This window comes from Arctopsyche grandis, chromosome 9 (genome assembly GCF_051622035.1).
Source record: "Arctopsyche grandis isolate Sample6627 chromosome 9, ASM5162203v2, whole genome shotgun sequence".
NCBI classification, from domain to species: Eukaryota; Metazoa; Arthropoda; class Insecta; order Trichoptera; family Hydropsychidae; genus Arctopsyche; species Arctopsyche grandis.
In genome coordinates, this window is record NC_135363.1 from 22,059,573 (window position 1) to 22,086,267 (window position 26,695).

Sequence of the window (26,695 nt, forward strand, 5' to 3'; positions counted from 1 at the left end):
TTCTCAATTTGAAATTTTTTTTGAGAAATTCTCGAGAAATAATTCTCGAAGAAACACTAATCCCGCCTTCAACGCATCACGCCGCGAGTGTGACAATAATCGCGCCGCGCCTACCTCGCACTCGAATGTGCTGACCATTCAGGGCTGTACCACAAACATACAGCGGATGGCCCACTTCAGCAAACATATCTATACCTATATATAAAATTGAATGTCTGTGGAACGGGAACGGGAACAAGAACGGAAACAGGAACGGGAACAAGAACGGGAACGGGAACGGGAACGAGATCGGGAACGGGAATTGCACGCGTTGTTGTGGCATTGCGACGCATGCCGGGTTCAGCTAGTTTATTAATAAATAATAAATGTGAATAGATATCCAAAAAAGGCAACTGAATATAGTCAATGATGAATTATTGAGTACACGAAATTATATCATATATTTAGTAAGAGTGATACTCGTTAGATAAGCCTCAGTTTACAGATAGAGTTTATCATCGAATCTGTAAACTCATATTTATTATCACTAGAGATTTTCATCTAAATGGTAGAAATTATCGTAAAAATACATCTTAGATTCTTATTTAATCATTACGCACAAATAAATTTTTAGTGTGTGATTTTGACGGCATCTGAAATATTGGAGAATCTGTGATTTGCGGGATGGGTCCACTAATGTTTATTTTGTTTTATTATTATGAATATATTGACCACTCGCAAAGTCCGATGATTTTTCATCCAATACCTTCTATATATCAGGTTTTAAATGATTTTTTTTTAATTTAATACCATACTCTTAAAATAAATGCATCTAAATTGCATATTGGCACGTGACCTTTAAGTACGTGATACCGCACAATTCTATAACGTGAATCAATTATTTAGTCGCCACGTAAGAATGAACATTTGGGTTAGTTAGTTTTCGATTTCTCTGCCACGTCAATTAAAAACTGATTATTTTTAATGAATTCACTAAGCTTAAGACTATCTAAAAGGTCAAATTTTTCAAGGACTGATCAAAATATCAATTGCAACGAGATTAATTTTAGCCGATAATATATATCAGTTGTTGCCGACTTAATTTTTTAAATATATTTATCAATTATTCAACAATTGCCTCAATGCTTCAAAGTAATTTATTTTTTATTTATGGAATTTATTATTTAAATCATAATTATAATATGTCTTATATTTGAAATCAATCACAAACTAGTACAATGTTATGGTTTATAAATATGACTAAAGTGTTAACATTCCATAGAAGTATTTATAAAGTTTCTACCACTTCTTCGATTTATTGAAGCATCACCAACAGATTTTTTTGAATTGCTAATAGTTTCCTTGTAGTGTAGTGTTCTGAATAAATGTACCGTTGTTGCAAACCATTGGTGTTTGTCAGAAAAAGAAAAATAATCAAAATCACAGGAATACAACTATATTTGCAAATTATAATGATTATAAAAGATAATCTGCTACATAAATAAAATAAATGATGTTTTTAGTCTATTATCTACATTTTTCAATTTACAACCATCAAATTTTTTATGGTACATATAGTTTCTCATGGTATTCTGAAATGGCAGAAATTTTTTTGATGAAGACCCATTTTTTTATTATTATTACATACATCCTTTACGTTTCACTTACGACTACAATTCAGGAAAAAGTTTGCCTCTTATCCGATCGTTTTCATACTTTGCCATATTGCTCATTTTGGTCATCAATATAATTAAATGGAGCCTCCGCCATTAGATAAAATATCGTATAAGAAGCATTTCAGGTCCGAAGATTTTTAATCTCGGTGACAGTTGGTAGTCATTAATTTTATACATAGATGGCGGTAGTAAAAAAAAATATTGGCGTTTTTATTCAAAATAATAATTTTATATACAAATTATACAAAAGGTATGTTTTTAAAAAACTTTTTTTAAAACTTTTTTTTCCAATTTTCATACCCCCAAGTACGACTAAGCAATTCAACTTTTACTATAACGATAAATTATATAAAATAACTACACAAATAGATTGATTACTGTACATATGTATCTAATATGCATGCGCTAATTTTATAATTGGTCTTTTATACCGCAAAAAATTTGAAACTGCGATGATGCAATGTTTTCTTACACTTACACCATGCAAATAATATTATCTTTATTGAACTTTGCTAGGGACGTCCATCAAGGGAGTAGCATATAATAAGTAGGAATACAACTAAAGATGTATTTATTATAAACCGTGCTAGTTGTTGGCACAACTCTCTAAAAAACTGACAGGTTTAATTATCAGATTCATGGACTTTTATATATCCTTCTTATAATATTAATATTTGACTCAAAACTAATGCTAATGATAGTAAATATGATTCATAATGTACTAACTTTTGAAGTGATTATGTCAACGCGGAGATTTATGATTGTTAAGAGGGCTGGACACCAGCGCCTTGTCCATACAAACGTATTACACTTCTCCCTTCCTCAGTTATGGCACTGGAGAAATTATTTTAATATGCTATGGATATCCACCACTAGGATGCATTTATCGTTTTATTTTTTGATTAGTTATTTTTTATAGGAGCTAGGAGCCGCCAAACATCTATAAAATCGCCTCTTTTTTACACCTACGAAACGAGTCCAGCGTGCTTATTTAACGGTCGATTTTTTAAAAAATACGCACATAGTTGCACAGAAAATATCTTTCTCATACCGATGATGAAATTTTTTTAAAAATTGGTCCAGTTTCGGAGGAGAAAATAGGAGAATACGAAACCTCGATTTTGTCGATTTAAATACGTTTTATCTGGTCGAAGCGCAACTGTAGCATTCACTCAATATATATATATATATATATATATATATATATATATATATATATATATATATATATATATATATATATATATATATATATATATATATATATATATATATATTGATATATATTGTCGCATTCACTCAATATATATATCGAAGAAAGGAACGGCAACAAAATTAAGGTTTCGGGTGTACAGCCTTCTTAATGATGATGCAAACATTACTATAAATGTGTTATTGAACACAAACTACTAAATTTCAGATTGAATATAAGCAGCTGAATATGTCAATCAAAGCACACGATACTGGGTAAGGTTAGTTTTGTCAATAAACAGTTGCATTAATGGAAAATAAAATGTTTAATGTAACTTTAAATAAACTTTTATTATTTACAATCATTTATACATTTAAATATATTCATATATACAAATAAATGTTTAATCCAACGAGATCACAATTATTTTATTCATTTTCGGATAATGTGTACGACGGCCTGTCTGCTTCAGTATCTGCGAAGATATCTAAGAGCCATTGTTAGCTCGATTTGCAGATTGAAATTTGTTGTTAATAAGATCTACACTGTAAGTAAGTACACAGTTTAATACAAGTAGACAGCTTGATAGTTTAGATTTAGAAGTATGCGGCGATGACAAGGATTGCTAAATTTCTACAAAGCCGTCAATGTTTATAAATATTTGGTTTTATTGAGTTAGTGATTTTTATCACTGCTTTGCACACATATTTTAAAATACATGATATTTCAAATACATTTAATATTGGTGTATATGTAGTAATATTTAGACCCCAAACGGAATGTACGATATTTTTTCAATGTACATTCAACGATGATCCCAGTCATAATCTGAATATGAACAAAATAAAATATTTAATGACCATTTATATATGTATATGGTCATTTTAGTGGCGACTTGAATTTACCATACATACTCGCATTCATCTTGCATAAAAATAAAAATAATTTTCGTACAAAAACAAACTCTCAAACATTTCTCATATCCATACTAAAAATACAAGTTAAGTTTCTACATCTAATTCAAAGCTCGACATTGGAAATTTAGCGTACAATTAGAAAAAATCTCCTGTAAAAATGAACTAATAACTATCTACACACATATATGTATTTTAAGTGTTCATATATGTATGTATGCATTACTAAAGCTTAGAACAGTCTAAATAGGTACACAGAAAACAACGGTGTCTGTCTATTTACACTCGCCAATCGTTCATATATATCACATTTGAGAGTTGATTTTGCAAAAAACGATTAGCAATATAAAACTGTTCATTATCTATTATTACATACACATATTCTACGTGGAAAACTACATTTTAATAACACACATATTTATTTATTCGCAAAAATAAATTACCATCCACATAGGGCAGTTTCACCCAGCATGGAATACACGTATTTTGAGCACAATATTTTATAAAATACTTATAAATAGAAGGAAAATTGCATGTTATATTATAAATGTGTTATAATTAAATACTTTCTTAGATCCGTTGAATGTTTAAATTACCATTAACTATTAGCTGCACATTTTCAAAACAGTTTTGAATTAATTTTCTTATATGGAAGCCTTTTGCTATATATAATAGACGGCATTTGATTGTAAAAAGGTAATAAGCAATCTACATACTTATGTAAATTTATATTATGTTACAGTTGTATACATCATGTGAATAACTTTAAGGAAATTAATCTATTGAATTACACATACATAGCAAGCGAAGTTTGATTACAAAATTTTAGAATTCTTTGTACTTTAAAATGTCTTCATATCTCTATTTATATATGTAGAAACTATCTCTTGCTTGCATAGAAGTATAATGGTAAGATATATTGTAAACATTAGCGTAACTACACTAGGATCAGTTTTATTTTTTGAATTGACATAATTTATTTTATGATTAGTTAAGGTAGATAATCAAAATACGTGGATGATTATATAAGCGTTAAGATTGCTTTGATTGTAAGTCCAGAGTTCTATACCAAATTTTAGACCCTACACACCATTTTGGATCCACGCCAAAGAACATTAGTTACGCTATTGAATACACATATGTATGTATTAAATATGTCACTAAATTTCAAACTCGGCTAACTGCAATTCTTGAAATATTTGAAATGAATGTATATATTTTGTTCTGATTCTTCTAGCACCTCTTTTAGTGAATAGTCATTGTTTGGATTTACTATATTTTTGTTTGAACTCTCAGATAACCAAGTTTGATATTTAGCGACAAAAATTTGTTCGCCAACAGATCATCAGACCAAAAGTTAAATATAATATGCATTAAAACGTCACTATCTAAAAATAATGAGTCAATCAAAGCTGTGGTGATTACAAGAGCAAATTTTAAAATGAAAATTCTTCTAAGAATACATAATAATGAACAGTGCTTTTAAGTTTATGAGTATTAATTAGCTGTCAATGCTCGTTTGTATTAATTCCCCAATAATTATAATCAAAATTTGTTCTCGTGGACTGGATTTTACAAACTATGATAATGATTATAATCAGTAATGAATGTTTGCTTACCATGCCAGCGACTCTATTTATTTTAATATATTTTAAAACATTCCATAATTTCGTCTATAAAATCAATTGTACTGCAAATTGAATCAATAAAACACATTGGCGTTATATATTGCTTTATTTTCATTGAGAAAATTGATATATAGGTAGGTATATTTTTGGTGATGTGATTAATAACGTTTAAAAAAAGAATATATAAATTCAATATATATAGAAAGACGGCTTAAAATGATTTTGAACAACAAATTAATAGTAATCGTAAGAGAAACATAAAAGAGGTATGTAAAAAGTCATCATTTTAAATTATTAGTTTTCCTGTGATACTACATACATATGTACGTTGAAATTAAAATGTATAAAATATATTATAATCACATATCAATAAATTTTAACTCATACACACTGATAAATCATTAACGCGATCTGTTCAAATTAAAAATACAATATTATTTCCATATACATACGTAATTATAGCACATAAAATATGAATAGATAAAAATTTTAAATAAAAAATATTATATAGGTAATTCATAATATAAACGCAAGCACGTAGCGTGCAAGATAAATTAATATTTATTAATTTAATTAAATAAAAATGGAATATTCCAAGATTTAAAGCTTTTCAGCTACATATTGTTTTTCTATTATGTGGAGACGTTGCAGAATGTCCATGTTTTCAACCGGATCATTATATTATATACACTTCGATTACTCGGTAACAATATACCACACAGTGTTCTAACACATTTCTTAATTATTTAATTAAAGTAAAGAATCCTTCACTAATAATTAATTAGTAATTAATGTAACATTCACATTACTAAATTTTCCACTGACTATTAAATCTTTTTTTTCATTCGGTCTAAATTTTCTCAATTGACATTTTTTTGAAAAATATAATATCTATTCAAAATAGATGTCTGGTATGCAAAAGGACAATATATAATATTATGACAATAATAAAAATTAAAACCAAGGAAAGAAAATTAAATTACAAAAATTGTTTTAAATTTTGACTTCAGCTTACAATAACTGTAATTATTACATACAAGTAAAAAAAAATTTACTAGTTTTATGGAGTTTATAATGTTATTAATATTGCATTATAAGCTTTTTTTTAAGTTCAAGGTTGATTGGTTTGTTTTACGTTAATACTTTGTATTCCACTTCACGTCTAACGAATACATACACATTATCAAATAGTATTATCCGATTAAGCAATCGTAGGGTATTATTATGTATTATAAATTGCAAAATAATATAGCAAGAAGAAATGAACTTCCTTTCTAGTTCACTAAAATAGCACCTTCAAAATTTATCAATTTATTAATGAAAATAAAAAATTAAGCGATTTTAAATCTTAAGTACATTGAAAATTGAAATAAAATAAATTTGATGTCAGAATAAGTACCTTCGAATATTATCACAATAATACCATCCAATAATCAATATTATTCCTTTAAAATACGAATATTTTCATAGTACACATATTAAAGAACTTTGTATAATGTAAGCATATGATAAGAAAAAATATATAATTCATTTGTAAAATCAGTCACATTTCAATTGAAGTGAATTAAAATAAATCATATTTAAAAACAATTAAAACTTTAAGTTTTCTCTGCTGGAAATAAGTACATATATGTATATTACAAATAAAGACACTCGTTGTATGACATGCAAACTGAATAAGCCGATAAAAGCTTTTGATGCAAAAAACGATCAAAAATTATCATTCGTCATTGAACAAGTGCTCAATTTCAACTGAAAATATGTACAAAATTGCATTTATTGAATAAAATAAATATATATTATGAAAAATATGCTGATAAATATATATATATTATATTAGATATATTTACAATTTAATGTTTCGTACGTTTGTGACTTAAAAATTGTGAATATACCTATACATACATATATAATATACTTAAATTTCAAACATACGAAACTTTTATTCCTTCGCAAACATAAATGCTTAAAATAAATTGTAATGGGCATTTTCATGAATAGCACAATTTGCAAAGATGGCTGGAATTTCATGCTGCGTGTTAAACGCTAATACGATAATACTATATGTATGTTTTTATTGTATAGAACTTAAAATTAATGTACATTTTGAATTGATTATTCGAAGTATTCTTCAGATCTTGGAAGGATTTTATGTATGTATGTCGTTCATACATAACCGTTTGAGTATAATTCATATGTATATTCTATACATGAAACCCCTCCAATTCCTAAAGAATAAACTATTCAAACACATTGATTTATTATTCTGTAATTTACTATTAAAAATGGCAACAAGGTTATATCCTCAATTTGGCATAAAAATATATCACAAACACTCGGCAATTTCCAGAAACAGCTTTTCGGTCATTGATTCGTCTATTGATCAGTTTTCAAATGAATACATTCACTGCAAATCAACGATCAACCGAGGTTTTATGCGCACTTGTGTAGTATTAATATTTATTTTTTTGATTTTTAAGAGTGCACACTTGGAAATCACCAATTTTACAACGGCAGCGGTATAAAATAACTAAAATGGCATGATTGAAACAAAAAGAAGAAAAATAAAAACGAGAGATCGCATCCAACTCACGTTGCAGCTTCATTTTATTATTTTTTGTCTATATAAGAGGTAAACATTTACTTCTCTTTATCAGGTACGTGTCTAACGCTTCACCGGACATTTTTGTGTGAAACGCACGACATGGTACTCCACGCGAAGAATACCGTTTTGTTCGCTTATATTTAATATTTCGGTCTTTCGATTCACTAGTTTTCACTTGCAGAAGCTTTTCTTTTAGGCAGGATGCTTCGCTTGAACCAAACAGATTTTTTCGGAATTGCACAAAATCAAATCACTAACGAACCGTCGGCTAAACAAGCAAATGAATTTATAGCACCGATTCAATCTGCTTGATTTCTCCTAATTCTTTTACGTCTCCTTCACTCTTATCCGCCTCGGTTCTAGAATCTTCCTTTTCACCTGGCTTGCTCGGGGGATCGGCGTTCATGGGACTAGCAGCCGTGTGCGTTATTTGGGGCAAGTGTCCGCCGTTCACATGCTGTTTGCCCATAGTGATGGGCGTATCGTCAGGATCCTCCTCTTCCATGTCCTCTTCGTCTTCATCGATTGGTGCCAAGGCATCAGGGTTTTGCATGATCGGCTCTTCTTTGACACATCTGCACACGTAACAAACCATAAATTAATATTATACACACAAACATTTCAACATTGAAAGGTGAACACCAAAGCTTTTACCTTTTCATCATGGGAGCCATAAAACTAGTGATTGCTGAAATAGCAAAGAAAGATCCGGCCATGTAGAATGAGATGGAATAAGAATGAGTTGCATCATATACGGCTCCTGCTAAAGGTGAACCGACAATAGCTGCGGCTCCTCTGAACAAGATTAATAGGCCGAAAGCATTTGTCAATTTGTCGAGACCCAAAAGATCAACGAGAATGATTGACGTCAACGATATATATCCAGCTGGAATTAAAACGAGTCAAAAGTCAGGTATTGAATATTATATTACATGCTATATATAATGTGATATACATATGTACATTGCGCCTTATATTTCTAGTTTTTGAGCTCTTTTTCCTATTATGCTTTAGATTAACATTAGAATAATATAATACTATAATTACTAACCAAATTAAATTAAATTGTAAAATATAAAATGATCAGTAGATCAGTAGCTATTAAAATAGATATAATATGTATTGTGAACATAATTTCGTAACAATAAAAATAAAAAAAAATCATTCTAGTACATCATATATACATATAATAGCACTATTCTGTGTGTATGTGTGTCTGTGTATATGTGTGCGATAACGCTCGCCGTATATACGTCACAGTTAAAACACTACCAAAAAAACGTATGAATATAATACGAACATAATAAAAGATTAACAAAAAACTTCTATATATACTGTTTGCTACCAATGTTTCTGCTAGGGCAATAAGTTTCTGGGCATTTAGCGCCATCTATTGAAAATTTATTTAATTAATTAATTTTTGTATTGTTTATATGTAGGTAGGTAGGTAGATTTTACCATTTTTATTCATATTAAACAATTAAATATAAATATTAAATCAAATATATTTAAAAGGTATTTGAAAAAAATACGACCGCGTGCAGATCAAACACAGGACTGACACATTTCTTTTGATTTTTTAAAAATTAATAGCTTAATATGCCATAAACCCATGCGATGATATTTCATCGGGTACAACACTAGTATATTATATTAATACTTACATACAGCGATACCGAAGAAAATAGCCATAATGACATATGAAGTGTACGACTGACACAGAGGTGTCATGGAAACGGCCACAGTTGATATAACTAAGCAAATATTATTGAGCAAAAGTGAATTGATCCATGGGAAATCAGCCACCCATCCACATACAACACGACCTATTGTATTTGTGATACCAATTATCGATAGCAGGAACGATGCTGAGTTCTGCTCTATACCCTGAAATCAAAGCACAACAAAAAAGTTATACATAAAATGGCTCATTCAACATTAATTTAACGGTTAGCGTGGAAATTGTTGGTTACATTCAGGACAGCGGCGTCAACCAGGTAAACGAAAGGCACATATAAGCCCGCCATTCCAAATACGTTCGATATTCCAATCATCATAAACACGGGATCTTTCAGGAGACTAACATCCATCATAGAAGACAGTGCTGATTTAAATGATTGCGGTAATACTAGACATGGACACAAGTCATATTCTGCAAGTAAAATTAGAATCACATTAACATAACACAATACATCTATTCAAACATACATTATGTGTAGTTGTTAATACATACTTTCTTGGGCTTCAACATCTCCTTGACGAGACTGCACTCCAGAGTGAGCTAAAGACATTACACTGTTTCTATAGTTGGTGAGTGATTTCTGGCTTTGATATTCGGGTAAGTTGACCACTGATCCCGAATAGAATATATCCTTTCGAGACATCGGTCTCACCATACGACCAGCTTGATGTGACACGGTGAGAGACATTTTGGAGTTGTACATACTTTCAACATCACCCTATAAACAATTTAATAATTTCATATCAAAAAGTCTAAAAATATGTGTTATTATGAGGGTCACTTCTTAAGTCAGAATCGTTTTGTCATAAACTAGTACTGTAACTCAAAATATCTGTCTATCACTATGAGAATACACATTTTTCAATATAATTTTTGCTGACATCCAAGCTTTTTTGGGATTGAGAGTCGAGTTTGACAATCCCCTCGTTGAAGAACTATGCTGCTAGTTCCTTGAACCAGTCGATTACACTATTGTGGATGTCATTGCCGATCTGAGGTACCCAAGAGATATCTGACAGCTTCAGAGATATGTCAGGGTATGGTTCTAACCAGGTTGCATTCCAATGTTAATTTGCTTTGTTTATATATTGAAACGATTCGTACTTAAAAAATGGAACCTCATACGATAGAGTATATTAAACATACATCATTATATTCAGAATTGTTATTCTTTCCGGCTATGGAATTGTTGGATAAGCGCAGTTGCATGTTACGTCTAACGTCACCGTTGCTGCTCATGGAGCCTCGCGAAGAAGACTTGATAGCAGCTAGTGATGGTTTGAATCTAGTTTTAAAGTCAATTGTTACGTTTATATAAATATATATGTATATATAGACACAATGTTATAGTTTTCAATACTAAACAAGCTAATATACCTTTCTCCGGTGGATGGTTTTCGCATTCGGTCAAATGTTGGCACTGACCCATTCTTTGGCATACCTTGATGATGTGTGGTAAATGCTGGCGATGATGAATTACGAGGCATTATACCGGTAGCTGGCCGCAGCGGCTTCATCTCTTGAACAATCTATGAAATATTTACAGCATGACAATAAATGAACAACAAAAAAATATAATTGATCCTTAAATATCTATCTACCTCTTTAGTTGGTGATGTTTTGTTAGAATTGCTAGAATTGCTAGAAGATTCACTTTGTTCTTGCATTTTAGCTTCGCTTATAGTGGGCAATGTTGGAATGGTAGGCAACGTGGGCATTGTCGGTACAGGTGTGAGACCTCCAGGTACTAACTGGTCTAAATTAAAAGACGAATGCACTCCAGGATCGATGTTGATAGGCATCTTCATGCGTTTTTCCATAGAACCGTCCGGTAATTGCACCATAAAATACGACCCGCCTATAGAACCTCTTTCCATTTGGAAACGCTTTTCTTCAGCCATGCGTTGTAACAGTGGCTTAATATTTGCAGATGACTGCAATTGTACAAAACTGTTAAAATCTAATATGGTTGAGTTATATTTTAGATATGATTGTGATTTTATAAACCTTCGGATATACGAGAGGTCGCATCATCGCACCGAATACGGCACAATTGAGAATGAGACCAGCCAAGATGAGATTAGCTCCTCTCCAATCGAAATGCTCTAATAAAGCTGTAGCCAAGGGTGCAAAAGCAAAAGTACCAACTCCACTCCCACATACTGCTATACCGGTAGCCAGTGAGCGCTTTGTTTCAAAATAATAACCGACCGCTACTACAGCGGGAAGGTAGATCATTCCAAACCCAATACCTGAAAAATAAAAGTCATAAAATCAATACTGTAAAAAGTTATGCATCATGTTTTCGTTACAAAATGAATCATTTGAATTTCGAATGTGTTATGTCAAAGGTATTTGTGTGTTATATTATCAAAGTCTTGTATAATATAATTGGAAAGTTCATGAAGGGTGGAGTTAAAAACAATGTATCGAAAAAGAGCCTTCAAAAAGTCGAGATCACGTGCCAAAACGTGACGACTGTTTTGAATTAACTAACGAGTTTAATTCTTTGTCAGGGACGGCTGGCTTTTTGAGCGATTGAAGCAATTAACTGGAATTGCTGTAACGTATCAATTTCGTTTAACGGATCACAACAAGCCGGTCGGAGCCAATAGCTGGAAAATAGCTGATCTACATGGATTGATATGTATATGGAAAATAAGTGGTTACATTAATCAACAGTTGTATCGGATTCTCTTATCCAAATGTGTATTTTTTTTTTAATTTTATACTAATTATTTTTGAGGCAAATGCAATAAGATATTTTTCTTTTTTTTTGGTTTATTAATTTGGCGCAACGACATCTCAGCGTAAACCAACTTAGCGCAACGACAATTCAGCGCATGGACTATTCAGCGCAACGTCAATTCAGCGCAAAATCAATTTTTTCAATAAGTTTTAAATGCGTTTTCGAAAATAATTACTGTATTGAAATTGTCGGCCATATCTACATGATAATTTCATAAATGCGAATAAATTTATTTGATACTCTTTGTACCTTGAAATATAACGTAAGCAGGGATTCTCAACTGAGGCCACAAAAATTTATTTTTAAGCAGGGTTTCTAAATCGGGCAGCAATTTTTTTTTTCAAATAGTTTTTTTTAGCAATCCAAAATTTTACGTATGCAGGGCTTCTGAACTAAGGTTCGCAAATCGTCATTATGAAACTTTGCATTTGATAAAAAATGAGAGATTCTTTGGTTTTCGATTTTCGGTTTCCACAAAAATTATGTTTTCAAATCCTACGTATTCAGGGTTTCTCAACTGAGTTCCGCAAAAAATATTTCTTAAAAAGAGTAAAATCTTACGTATGAACGGATTCTAGACCAAGGTTCGCAAGCCCGTCTTCCCGTCTGCCCGTATTGATGTATTTATCGGCCATTGATTTAAATTATCGTGCATTTCAATGGGTAACCATATCGAGCATTTCAACCAATTGAAATAAGATGCATTTGCTGTTCGTACTACTTCCGGTATCTTCCGGTCTGAAAATTCACACTTACCCTATTTCAAATATACTAATAATAACACTTATTTCGTGCCACCATGTATGTATGTACATATGTTCAACTATATAATAGCTTTTATACAATTCCACAAGGAAAATGTTGAAACAATTAACTTTATACGCAATTAAATCTCACCTTAGTGTCTTCGCTCTAAAAATAGTCAAATTGCTAGCTCTCATTTTCAGTTAATTAAACAAAGTGCAATTTCCATACAAAATGTACTGAAACGAAACATTTCACGCTATTGCCCGTTGCATTGCTTCAACGAAATTAAACAAATTCTGTAAACGTTCTATTTGGATAGTTGAGTTTCCGTGCAATAAAGCTTGGCAAAAACACACGAAGGGTTGGACAAAAGTAAAGCACTTTGTATGCAATGTTTGCAGCTCGTTAATTTCAAATCCTTCATACATATAATGAAATGTGTATATATTAATAATCACCATTGTCCCATTCAGAGTGTGAAAGAACTTAATATACACAATTTAATACATAAACGCGAATGGTTGTTCATTTTTTAATTATTTATTTGTTATGTATACATATTATATATGTATTAGGGTTTCTGTATTCCCAGACTTTTCCAATTCCCGGGACACGGGACGGACCCTGTGATTGTTTCCGGGATTCCCGGGATCCCGGGACACATGTTAAAAAACTTTTTTTTTTCAATTTAATATATTTTTTATAAAAATATAAAAAAGTAAACAATACATATATATGTATATCTATTAACTTGAAAAAATGTAATTATAAAAGTAAACTTATTTAAAGTAGCTTCTTAAGAATACTAAAATATTTAAATGAGAATCCGAAAGCTTATTTCTAGATTTGGTACAAAAATTTCCAGCAATGGAAAAAAATCTTTCAGTTTCGGTCGAAGTTGAGAATATTTTACGATTCTTTGTGTATTTGATTTATTATTTCCCTTCGTGCAGTCTTGAAAATGTTGTATATTTTCAATATTTTTTTTAATCCAATTCCCGGGATTCGAGATAAGAATTCCCGGGACACGGGACAACAAAAATTCCGTGAATTCCCTGGAATGTTTGTCCCGGGTCGACCCGGGTCAGAAACCCTAATATGTATATGTATATGTATATATATATATATATATATATATATATATATATATATATATATATATATATATATATATATATATATATATACAATTCAACTAGAATATTTATTATAACACTTCTAGGTAGATAACTAATATAACACTTCAACAAGTAATTAAAAAAGTAATAAACTCTAGAAAAGACAGATTATTAGGTTTATAGTGGTCTTATTCTGAACATTACATTCCAGTGCATCCAATACACTCTTTAGAGCTTCATTTTGCATGTCAATAAAGCGTCTTTATTGGCTATAAATGCAAATCACACTAATGAAAGAGGGGGAATTCAACTCCCAAGTCATTGAACAAATACTGAATCTACAATTGAATAATTTTGGATTGAAATATATAAACGTTTAAGTGCGAAAGACTGTCGACTGACAGTCTGGACAGTTCCGTGCCACCCGTCTTCACCCGAAGCCATTGCCAAAAGTTCCGACCCTCACCTTGGCCAATACTGAAGCGTTGCTGGCAATACGACCGCAATTACAGCCAAGCCCACTATGTGCTGCAATAATTGCACAATGTATGTATGTACACATTTTTTTCGCATATGAATCGATAAAAAAATCATGTGAAGAAAGATCAAGAGGAATTCTCGAACTTCATCTGGCAACAGTTCAGCTAACAAACTACAAAAATAGTTTAATGTAAACAGAATATTGTTGTAGTTAGCGATGTGTATAATCACTTAAATCACACCTATTAAAAACACTTACGGGTCAACTTAAAATAATAACAGCTTAGTATGTAATAGTGAAACACACAAGGTTGATTGTGAGAGCAGAGCAATATCATTCTTTGATTTTATTATATAGCTCACCTCCCATTACGCCATACACCAGCATAAGGACATTGATTGAAGGACTAAAGGTACTCAGCACGAATGCAGAAGATGCAATCAACGATCCAGCTATGCAAACGGCTCGGCATCCAAATTTGTTGCATAGCGCCGATACCACAGGACCTGAAAGTAGAGATTAACTAAATGTTATAAACTCATTTCGTACTATTATTATATATAAAAATGGTTAATTATAAAATTTTAATTGAAAAATTAACTTTGTGTTTGAAAATAAAAACTTAATTGACAATAGTTGAAGCTGTCAATAAGATAAGCTGTAATATTTATATCTATAAATTAATTGACGACAAATTGGCAGTAAATGTTGATAGTTAAAACTATTAAATAGTGAGATATGAACGCTTTAAACTGATGGTAAAAATATAGATTGATTACATGTCATAAACTCACATCAATAACTGAAGAACTGTAAAAGCAATCTTGTTCATATATGTATGTTCAAATAACTTTTTCTCACAATAGAGTGTTCTTTGTACTACCATAAACTATTCAGATTATAAGGCAACATAACATACATATATATATATTAATATTTGTCTGGCGACCTAAGATTTCATTGATACATATTTCAAGTCTCATCTTATTTTTTTCCTATTAACCCTCTGAATTCTGACCAACGTCGATCGGCGTTTTGCCAACAAGTCCATAGGCCTGAAGAACGCCGATAGGCGTTGTTTTTGAGCATGTACAAAGTAAACAAGAATACTACCCATTAAGCCTTTCCAGGGTAAAATTTATGTATATATGAGAATGTTAGTAAATAACGAAATTCATACGAAGATATAAAATCAGGAGCGAACAAACTGGCCAGGAAGTGGGGAGAAATTTTTGCATCAGGGCCCAAAATTGCTAGCTACGCCACTGGCGCTAAGGGGTTAGTAAAAAGTAGTAAAAATATGTCACCACACTCATCGAGTCGCGGCACGATTTTCACGGGCGAGTGAAGAACTCGCATAAGGTAATTTATAGCGCACGAAATATTCATGTGTGTGTGTATATGTCACCCGTCGCTAGGCCTGACGTCACACATGCCTGTAGTCGCTCGGCCTGGCGTCACACGACGCCCCCCCCCCCACTTCGTTGCTACCACGCTTCTCCGCGTCTCCTCGACGAATTGACTCCGATTGGCTGTGTGTCCACGGTCCGGCACATACCCACATACAAACATCGCATCCGTTTTAATATATGTATATTATTAAAAATATTTTTATTTATCTTAATAAATTGGACAGACACATTTTCAAAAATTTGTTTTTAATATGTATATTTTTAATTGAGTTTTGCTTTGAAAACTTTTAAATCAATTTTTAGTAAGTGGTCGATACATACATATATCTTATCGTCAATCATTTTGAGCGATACATTAAAAAAATAAATGTCTAATATTAAAGATACTAGAGTCTTATCAAGTAAGTAATATCAAGGATATTATGTACAAACATATATCACAAATTTAAAATTATATTATTTGCCAACCAGAAATAGTACGATAAGAGTACACTAAAAAAAAAACAAAATTTAAATTTTTAAGTGAATTTAATCTTCATTATCAAATTCTAGCTGAAAAAAACAACGTCACATATGTACATATTTATGTGTACGTCCCATTTCAAATCGTTTTTGGAGAACATCAGAGGATGCAAATGTAACCAAATCAGAAATGTATTACAGCATACATATTTTACGTCTCAAAATTTTGACGGGAGTGAGAATTCGCTATATGGCGAACCTTCGTCCTAGCAATATGTGCTTTTCGACGATATTTACCGAGGGGGAAAGTGGCCAAATTTATCTTACACACGTACATACATACATGCAACATAAAACTTTCTTCCACGACAAAGTTAAGGAAAGAGACTGTATTGACAATTTCATGTAACTCACACACCACCACCGTAGAGTTCCAAAGTTGTAAACAGCGATTTTTTTTTATGTATGTATGTAGATGTAAATGCAAATTCGCAACAAAATGACGTACCCACGAATAGCGAAAACATCGAAACGTCATTTGTTATGCAACATGTACGAGTTTTTTGAACCCATCTATACATACATATGTAGTTTCAAAGAATATGTTTGAATGAAAATGTTAATCTTAAAGGTGGTGGGACGGAGATGTAAGGGACAGATCCTCAGCCTGATGGCCTGATGTGATAGATATTCACTTCTACATATGTAAATAATATGTTTATGGTGATCTTTGTACTGCATGAAGTATTACATAAAATATACATATGATTTTGTCTATTAGAAGTGCGTACAATGTAAGTAATCTTTTATTATATTTTAAGTAACAAACTTCACATACTTATAATCTGATTATAATTTCTTACATTTAATGGATGCTAGACTTGTTAAATCAATCGTTCATTATACATGAGGCAAATAAAATTCGCACGTTATTATAATAGATTTATCATTTGGCTAGTTCGCCGCTTGTACTTGTATGTAGGTATTATACGTTGTATATGATAATAATTTTCTAACAATTAATAATAATAACTAATTTGGATTATATTTTTTACTCTACGTCACTTAACGAGTTCGAACTAAATTTTAAGAGGTCTAAAACAAAATTTTAACAGTAAACACGCCGACAGTGACAGTTCACGCGCATGCGCAGAAGGCTTTGCGCCTGTCGCAGATATATGTAGTACCTGCAAATAGCCAATAATTCGCAGATGGGGACGCGACAATTGGTGCAAGTCCAAAAGGTTCAACGACAAAATGTACTCGAAAATTAGTGCACTGACAAAATGTACCCGCGACACAATCTATACGATAAAAAGTACCATATATGTACATACATCGATAAATATAATACAATAAAAAGTTACTTTTTCCATTAAAATAGGAAAATTTAGGATTTTTTTAAGACATTTTGTCGCTTGAACATTATTTCCGTGGACATTTTGTCGCGGGTACATTTTGTCAGTGCACTAATTTTCGGGTACATTTTGTCGTTGAACCTTTTGGACTCACACCAATTGTCGTGTAACCTAGCCAATAATTCGCAGATATAGTACCTGAAAATAGCCAATAATTTGCAGATATGGTACCTGCAAATAGCCACAAACAATTTTTAATACTGTTAGTCAGACTTGGATATGTGTGACTCCAAGTCGATTGTTTCTTATCAGAGTTTGCCAAATTATCTGATTTCGATATTGAATCGGTTCCTCCATTAAATTGGCAAAAATCATCCTACCCACTGTCACAAATGTCTGAATTTGATTTATGTACAATATCTAAAAATTTATGTACAAGTCTAAATTCTTAGATGTCTCTATGGATTATTTAATTAATTAATTAATTGTTAATTTCGTGTTCTTCAGCCTCTCGAGATGCAGCGATTTATGTAATAAAAATGCTGCAATGTTTGTAATTAATTGTCTAGGAAGGCGCATTGGGGTCTACCTGTTAGGCCTTCCTGGTATATATCTATGTAAAATAAAATAAAATGTTTGATGTTTCTAGAAAATATTGATACTACATAGTATGATTCAAATATTTTCTGTATGACTCAGTATTGTAACTTGGCTCTGAGAGTTGAGTGTTTCACTTTAAACATTTATATGAGCATTATGGTATTTAAACAACGATTATATAAAACGCACTCTTTAGTTTGTATTACATATTCATTGGGAAATGGAAATATATATGAAAGATTGAGTGTGTATATGTACATGTAGAGAAAGGTCAAAATATCATCATGTTTGGTATTCATTGAATATAGAGTTTGGCTCCTATTAACAACTGTTCACTGGTAATAACGATACAGTTGGGTAAAGCTAGTTCAAATTACAATCTCAAATATGAATAAATAAATAGGTATATCTCACAAAATATATATAATTTTATGGTACTTGAATCTTTCCACCCAAAGTATAGAAAAATTATTAATTCCATTTATGAATAAATTGTACCTATGTATAATGCATTTTACTTGAAGATATTGAACGTAGTATAAGGACACAGCGGGACGTAATTGAATATGATTGTACAACATCGTTATTGGGTGTTCATTAGAGGAAAACTATCGGAAAAAATATAAAGTCAGCAATAAACAACATAGCGTTACGTTAGTGCGAACATAAAAGATACTGCTTTGCGACAATTTTCAACAATCTATCTCAAACGTAGTAAAAGATAATCTCCACCCACAATAAAAAATATATGTCATGTGATAATATAACAAACGTTACCAGATGAACTTCACAGGTAAAAGATAAGTTACTGGAAAAAAACTGGACAGTTTTTGTGATGGGGACAATCAGACCGTGAAGTATGTAAAAAGTCAACAAGTGTTGGAATTTTCAAAATCAATACGATCGATAAACAAATATATGTACTTTGAAGAAATGATATCATATTGGGTCAATTGTCTTGCATTATATAGTAATATAGTCTTACTCAATTGTTCCGCAATGATCATCACTTTTCTCAAGCATATACATCTTGTCAGCGGATTTTATATTGTATGATTTAAAATATATTTACATATGTCAGGTCAAAAAATTTATTATACTGTTACATTGTGTGCCCAACAGCAACAAGAGTGTTGATCTATTAGTTAATAAGCCGAGAGTCAATCAGCATGTTCTGACTTCTGACTCATTGTGGTTGGTGGCATGGAGGAAACTACAGGAAAAGACGCATTATTAAGGGCGAAAACACACTGAGTAGTATGGGACGTCACGTCCTTCTATTTTTGTGACCGTAAACAATGGGTGTTCCTCAAACCGAACACTTAACCCTTTGAGTACTGACATCTTCTCTGTTGAGAACCCGCCAAGTTGAAAATTTCGCCAACATTTCCAACTATAATTATTTAGAAATCCAATAGAAAGCAGGTATAAAAAATGTAGCTAATCCAAACAAACCCTAGATAACTACCGCCGAGGATTTCAAGATTTGTAAAGCTGTGTTTAGACTCTCTAATATATCTTACAACAATATAAAATAAACAAAAGAAGTCTATTAATGAGTGTATTTTTGCAAAACTACATAGTTCTGTCTTCTTCATTGTTGTTAACATGTAATGCTCACAATCTTAATTCCAAGCCACAGTGTAAAATATTCAGCAGCTTTCCATCGGGTAATTCTAAACGTTGACAAATTAATGACACGGATTACACGACCCATGTTCAATGCACTTTTTTTCAATGCTACCCATAGATGTAGAATAACCTAGATATGCCTTTACATACAAATTTCGTTGGAGATCTTGTCGCCACTATCTGAGGGGTGCGGGGGGTTTAACTAGCGGAGAAGTGGTGAAAAAAAGGAACGCAAAAAACGCAGTGGTCAGCAACCAGTTTATGTACATATGTACATGCACTGTAGTTTTATTTTATTTATAACTTTATTTTATTGGACACTAGGCGTGACAGTAAACCAAACTAATAAAGCCATATTATGATATACGCGTGCATTTAGAGACATCTGTGGCAGAGGTTGTCGACCGCTGTTCCATCACTGCATACAACACTACACCCATCCATCCGCCTTTTTATGTTTTCTTGAGTAATTGTAACACAATTTCACTGAATACGTTGGCATTTTCGAAATATGTCAATCGACCTTCCGACTTAGAAGCTAACTAGCTACTTTCTTTTGTGTGTGCATGCACCAACAGGGTGATCGGCTTAGAGCGTCAGGACGTATCTATGTATTCTATATCTATGATGCTACCTTTAAAGGCTTAGCAGGTAGTGTTCTTGTTTACTTTGTACATGCTCAAAATACAACGCCTATGGTCGTTTTTCAGGCACATGAACTAGTTTGCAAAACGCCGATCGGACTTGGTCAGCATTCAAAGGGTTAAGGTATCTAAGGCCTAGTTCACAACCATTTAATATAATGAAAAAAAATCAATCGTCAATGTGCAAAAACTGGTTTGGAAGCACGGGTAGTAGTCTCAAGTTTCAAGTCTGATTGAAAAGTTTGGTATTTTCACTGACCTGCAGCCAAGTACATTCCGGAGAGCAGACTTCCAACCCATGCTACTTTTCCTTTTCCCTCGCCGAAGTAGGTGACGAATTCCGGCAGGAAGATTCCGAAGGTGTAGGCAATGCCATCGACGATCAGGTTACACATGAACGAAGCGAAGACGATGACCCAGCCGTAGCCCCCATCTGGGGGCGGAGGCAACTCGGGTTCCCCCAAAGACAGGTCAGAGCCCCCGCAAGCATCTTCGGTGAGGCGGGTAGATTCCTCGCAGGACACCTCGCTCTCCGTCTGAAATAGAAAGAAAATTTGTAAAAAAGGACAATTCAACATTTCAGGATTAAAGGACATTTGAGGTAAACCATTTTTGTAGCCATCACGCGGTCATTGCCAAAATAACAAAGAGCGTTTGAGATATCACATCGCTGTTTATATACGACGTATCTATCATATGTAATGTATATAGACTTTTGAGAGGAAGCTAGCATTCAATGAAAAAATATATATCGAAGAGAAAAATGACGATAAAAGGGGCGCTTATTTAAATCAACATTTTGTTTATTCTTTATGGCAGGTTAATTTGTTTTTAACATCCTACCTTTGCATTCCAAAATAGTAAAAAAAAGTAGTAAAAAACTTAAAATTTAATTTAAATGCCGTTATCATATATATAAAGACGGTAATCTGTGTGTGTGTGTGTGTGTGTGTGTGTGTGTGTGTGTGTGTGTGTGTGTGTGTGGGTGTGTGTGTGTGTGTGTCCTAACTCTCGCCGAACGTAATGAATCAACCAGTATGGGGAACAAATTTTTTTTTCTTCATATTTTTCATATTTTAAATTTTTTCAGTTTTTTCATTTTTTTCATTTTCCCAGTTTTTTCAGGCCCCGGGGTGCCGAAGGCATCGGGGACGCTGGGGGCGCCGGAGGCGTCGGCGGCGCTGGGGGCGAAGCCCCCGGGGTGCCGGAGGCATCGGGGGCGCTGGGGGCGAAGCCCCCGGGGTGCCGAAGGCATTGGAGGCGCTGGGGGCGCCGGAGATAGAAAGCTGGGGGCGCAAGATATTGAAACCAGTCGATTCAATATCTTTAACTTTATTTTTAAGTTTCAATTCCTTTTCGAAACCACCCGTTGAAATCAACGGGTCCAACACTAGTTTATTAATAAATACGATTATTTTTTGATATGGAAATGCAATTAATGTATATTTTTAAGAAATGCTAATTGATTATTATTACATAGTATAATTTAATTTATAAAATGTAAACTTTTTCTTCCACTAATGTTTGCGATGCGACCCTTTAAATATGTGTGCTCTTCACTAGAAAATTCCAGTATAATCCTTGTATCATTGTGATGAAAAAAAAAAAAAAAATCATTAAATTTAATAACCCATAAGTGGGATTTATTTTTCTTAGAAAGGTCAAAAATGTTTTTACCACTCGTTTTTTTCCACATCACTGAACGCATCAAGCTGAAAATTTATATTTGTATTCTTTATGTACTAACTTGAGTTGATAAGGTTTCGGTTAGAATTCTTAAACCGGAAGTAGTAATTTTTTTTAAAACAATATTTCATTATTTTATTTTGAGCTTTAAAATTTTTTCTATCTTCTTGATATTTTATATATATACATACATATAATATTTATAGGGATGTTAAGTAATAAAAAAAATCCGACAACCGGAAGTAGAACTTTTGTCTTGTGTTAGTTTCCCTACATTTGCGCTCCATTTGTATCGAAAATGCTCTCATGTACATATTTATCATCATCGAATTTTGTTTTTTATACTTCTTAAATCCCTCATATACATAGATAATATCGTGGGTTAGTCACAACCGATTTTTTTTGATATGATACTAAAATGAGGGCTTTGCACGCTTCAAGTTGAAATGAAATGTGCCCAACAAGTCTACCGTTATTATTATATGATTTATCATGAAATTAGCGCGTGTCATTTTAGGCTAGTCCCCTCAATAGATAACATTTATCGATCTATTTGAAATACATATTTCATGTTGGTGAATTTTAAATTTGTAGTACATAGTTATAAGTAACCTTTTTACATTTTAGACTTAAATTACATGATTAAAAAAAAAAACTTGTACATATGCAGTTGTGGTTTCCAATCATTTTAATTTTTAGACTATGCATATTATATCATTGGACGGATTCATTCGACGATAAATTATACTGCGATCTGCTTGAAGTTTAAATGCGTGACAATTCATTTCGGGGAATAAATAGCAGGCGAGAAAATTTCTCAACTATTGAACAAAGTTTTGAGAAACCGCTTTTCAGACTTCAAACTACGGAAATGAACAGAAGAAAATTCTGAAAATGTACACGGAGAATAGTGGTTTACTTTGTGAGTACTTTGTACTTACATAATACATATATACGTAGAAAATTTATGATTTAAAATTTATGATGGAGATATATAAGATATATAATTTAAAATTTATGATTAAGATATATGGATAACTGTCTTGTAAAATATACACAAATATGAAAATTTAATCCATGAAATTAATTGACGATCTTGCTTTTAATATTAATAATAAAATTCAACTACGCATGACTTACATAGACTACTACAAAAACATAACCTGGTTTTATTAAAAAAAAAAATCGTTGCATAACTTCTATCATTTACAAGAAACCCGAGCTTTCGAGGACATTATGCCAATGCTCAGATTCAACCCTCGGTTTTCCTGAACTGAAAGCACTTCCGGTTGTCGTTCCCACTGTTGGGAGCTCTCGCTTTCCTGTTTCCTGCTACGACACGTTATCAAAGATATTTTTTACAGCGGGTTTTTCAGGTCAACATTTGCCACGGTTCTCGAATTCAACAGACCTTTTACTGCCGCAGATATAAAATTTGAATAGGTATATGTATTTAGTAAAGATTTCATTTAATATTCAAATAAATAATTTATCTCGTATGAAAAAATATTAACACTCGATTGTTTTTACTTCATTTATTTTGTTTCACTGAACATTTGAATTGTGAACAAACAACAAAATGGCGGAAAACGAAAAACATATCGTATACAAATGATACTTGAATGTATGGTTAAACTAGAAATAAAAGCGATAGTCGCAATAAATATTAAGAAGGTATTGAGCCTTGTATACGAAAAAGTATGAAAGCTAAATCAAATAAATATTTTGACCAGGTTGTTAATGTTGGCGACTATTGTCAAATTTTACACAATACAAAACAATTTCATATTGACATGTTCGTTAAAATATTTTATTACCCATGTGAATCGAATCATTAAATATGAAATTATATCCATATATTGTATATACCTAAGTAACTCAATTCACCAGTACGGGTTTCCCAAATAAATGGGACACAAAGCACTTTTATTACATACTGAAGTGAGATGGCTATCCAGAGGAAAAGCATTATTAAGACTTCATGAACTTCGAAGTGAGTAAGTGGTCTTCTGAAGGCACAAAATAATTCAGGACAAAATTTTGTCGAAGCTTTAACAAATCCTTTATGGTTGATAAAACTTGCATATCTGGCAGATATTTTTACCAATTGCAATGAAGTTAACTTATCATTACAAGGAAAAAGTATTACAATTTTTAATACAAGAGATAAAATTGCAACTTTTGATAAAAAATACAATTTTGGATTTCATCAGTTGAATCTAATAATTTTGATTGTTTTCCTGCCTTACGTGAATGTTTGAATGAATTAAATTTTAAAGTAGATGAAGAAGATTCCAAAGTATTTTTAGAACACATATGTATGTACATAACTTGAAAACAACCCTTTTACAATATTTTCCGAAAACTAGTAAGGACGATTCCTGGGTTCGGAATCCATTTTCCATGACAGCTAATCCAGTAGGCTTAAACGCGAGTGACGATGAAAATCTAATTGATTTAATTAGTGACTCTGATTTGAAACAAAAATGCAAAGATCAGCCTTTAAATGATTTCTGGGCGAATGTGCCAGAAGAGTACCCCAATTTTTCAAAACAAGCTATTATTGTTTTACTTCCGTTTTCTACAACCTATTTATGCGAAGCGGGGTTTTATTATTATGCTGCAACGAAGTCAAAGTGGAGGAACATACTCGACGACACACCAGATATTAGAATGCAACTTACCAATATTGTGCCTGACATTAAGAAGATATGCAAATCAAGGACACGAAGTCATCAAAGTGTTTTTAAATTAAGTGCTTTATTTATTCATATTTTTATGTTTATATTATATTATAGTTTTATATTTAAAAATAATTACTAAGTAAATAAATAATGTGTTTTAATAACATTTTTTTAAAATTTTTACTAGTAGGAATTACCCAACCTAAAAAAATAGTGTTTCGTTAAAATTTCCGAGTTTGTGGGTTTCCAAAGTTTTTCCATTGTAGAAAAAGTTTTGGAAACCCTGAACTAGTACATACATATAATACATACAAATTGCATAAAAACGTTTTGACATCAAGGGAAAGCAATACATAACGATCGTAACTTGGAAATTGAATTGAAATATCGAAAAAACAAACGTACTATCCAGCGTACTTACACTACATAGTATGTATGTATAGCAAAACAGCATACAGTCTAATATTATTGAATAGACTCGTCTCAGAACAATTGCCACAACTGTTAGGTCACACTTTGCACACTGCCAAAAGTCAATGACAGATGAATAAGTGACAAGATTGAGTAATTAGGAAACTTTTACGAGTCGGAGTCCGTCTGCGTAGTGGAATACCTATAAATTTGCATCTCTTTGATGTGTAAGACGTAATTGGCGAACTGTGAGTATGTGTCTCTGAACGGAATAGTCCATTCGCGTGTCTGATGCTGAAAAGAACCCACATCCGCACCGAAATGATTACCAAACCGCAACCATTAAATCAAATTATATGCACTACCGCAAATTGGCAATAGTAAACAAAAGCAGTCCAGATGTGGTTCTAAATATAGGACAATATAAACTTTCACTAATGTATGTATGTATGTATATTGAAAAATATCGTTTGAAGTACATACATATTACAGACGAAAATTTAAAAAAAATCAAGCATTGACTGCTATCGAGGAATTTTATCTAAGTTTGTTGAATTTTATCTAAGTTTCAACTCTTATCTAAGCTTTTAGATGAGTGCAAATTAATTAATAATCTTAATATATAATTTCAAAAGAGACTTCGTATGTATTAAGTATGTAAGCATGTAAGTATATTTGGTTGTAAACAATTCAATTGGTTGAATATTATATTTTTTCGATTAAAATAAATTTAATAAAAAAACAAATGAATATTTACCATTAGATTCGCCATGTTTACGCTGTTTATTAGAAATACTGAGCGAAGCCGGGTAAAACAACTAGTATTTAATAAACGTAGTTAATTTCAAAAGGTCACTTGGGTCATATTTAGTAGAGTAAATAAGGGGAGTTACTTATGTGCATAGATGTTTTTCTATATACATATATTTATGAATATGAATGTACATATATATTACAGACACAGCGTTAATTTTGT

The 26,695-nt window shown here is 32.0% G+C and overlaps 1 protein-coding gene across 2 annotated transcripts in view; it reads right to left on the bottom strand.

Moving 5' to 3' along the window:
• Window positions 1–7,497: 7,497 nt before the first annotated feature.
• Window positions 7,498–26,695, bottom strand: part of LOC143916379 (monocarboxylate transporter 9) — a 59,499-nt gene continuing 40,301 nt past the window's right edge. The window contains exons 1-12 of one of the 2 annotated variants that reach the window (XM_077437456.1): window positions 21,546–21,612; window positions 21,198–21,474; window positions 15,193–15,336; window positions 11,743–11,987; window positions 11,337–11,669; window positions 11,113–11,264; window positions 10,882–11,020; window positions 10,228–10,453; window positions 9,968–10,146; window positions 9,659–9,881; window positions 8,649–8,880; window positions 7,498–8,569 (exon numbers count right to left, since the gene is read on the bottom strand). In XM_077437456.1, coding sequence (XP_077293582.1) covers window positions 8,281–8,569; window positions 8,649–8,880; window positions 9,659–9,881; window positions 9,968–10,146; window positions 10,228–10,453; window positions 10,882–11,020; window positions 11,113–11,264; window positions 11,337–11,669; window positions 11,743–11,987; window positions 15,193–15,336; window positions 21,198–21,474; window positions 21,546–21,560 — 2,454 coding nt within the window. In that variant the 5' untranslated portion in view covers window positions 21,561–21,612 and the 3' untranslated portion in view covers window positions 7,498–8,280. Of the gene's footprint in view, window positions 8,570–8,648; window positions 8,881–9,658; window positions 9,882–9,967; window positions 10,147–10,227; window positions 10,454–10,881; window positions 11,021–11,112; window positions 11,265–11,336; window positions 11,670–11,742; window positions 11,988–15,192; window positions 15,337–21,197; window positions 21,475–21,545; window positions 21,613–26,695 lie in introns of those variants that run through there. The other variant, XM_077437455.1, reaches the window with a different exon arrangement.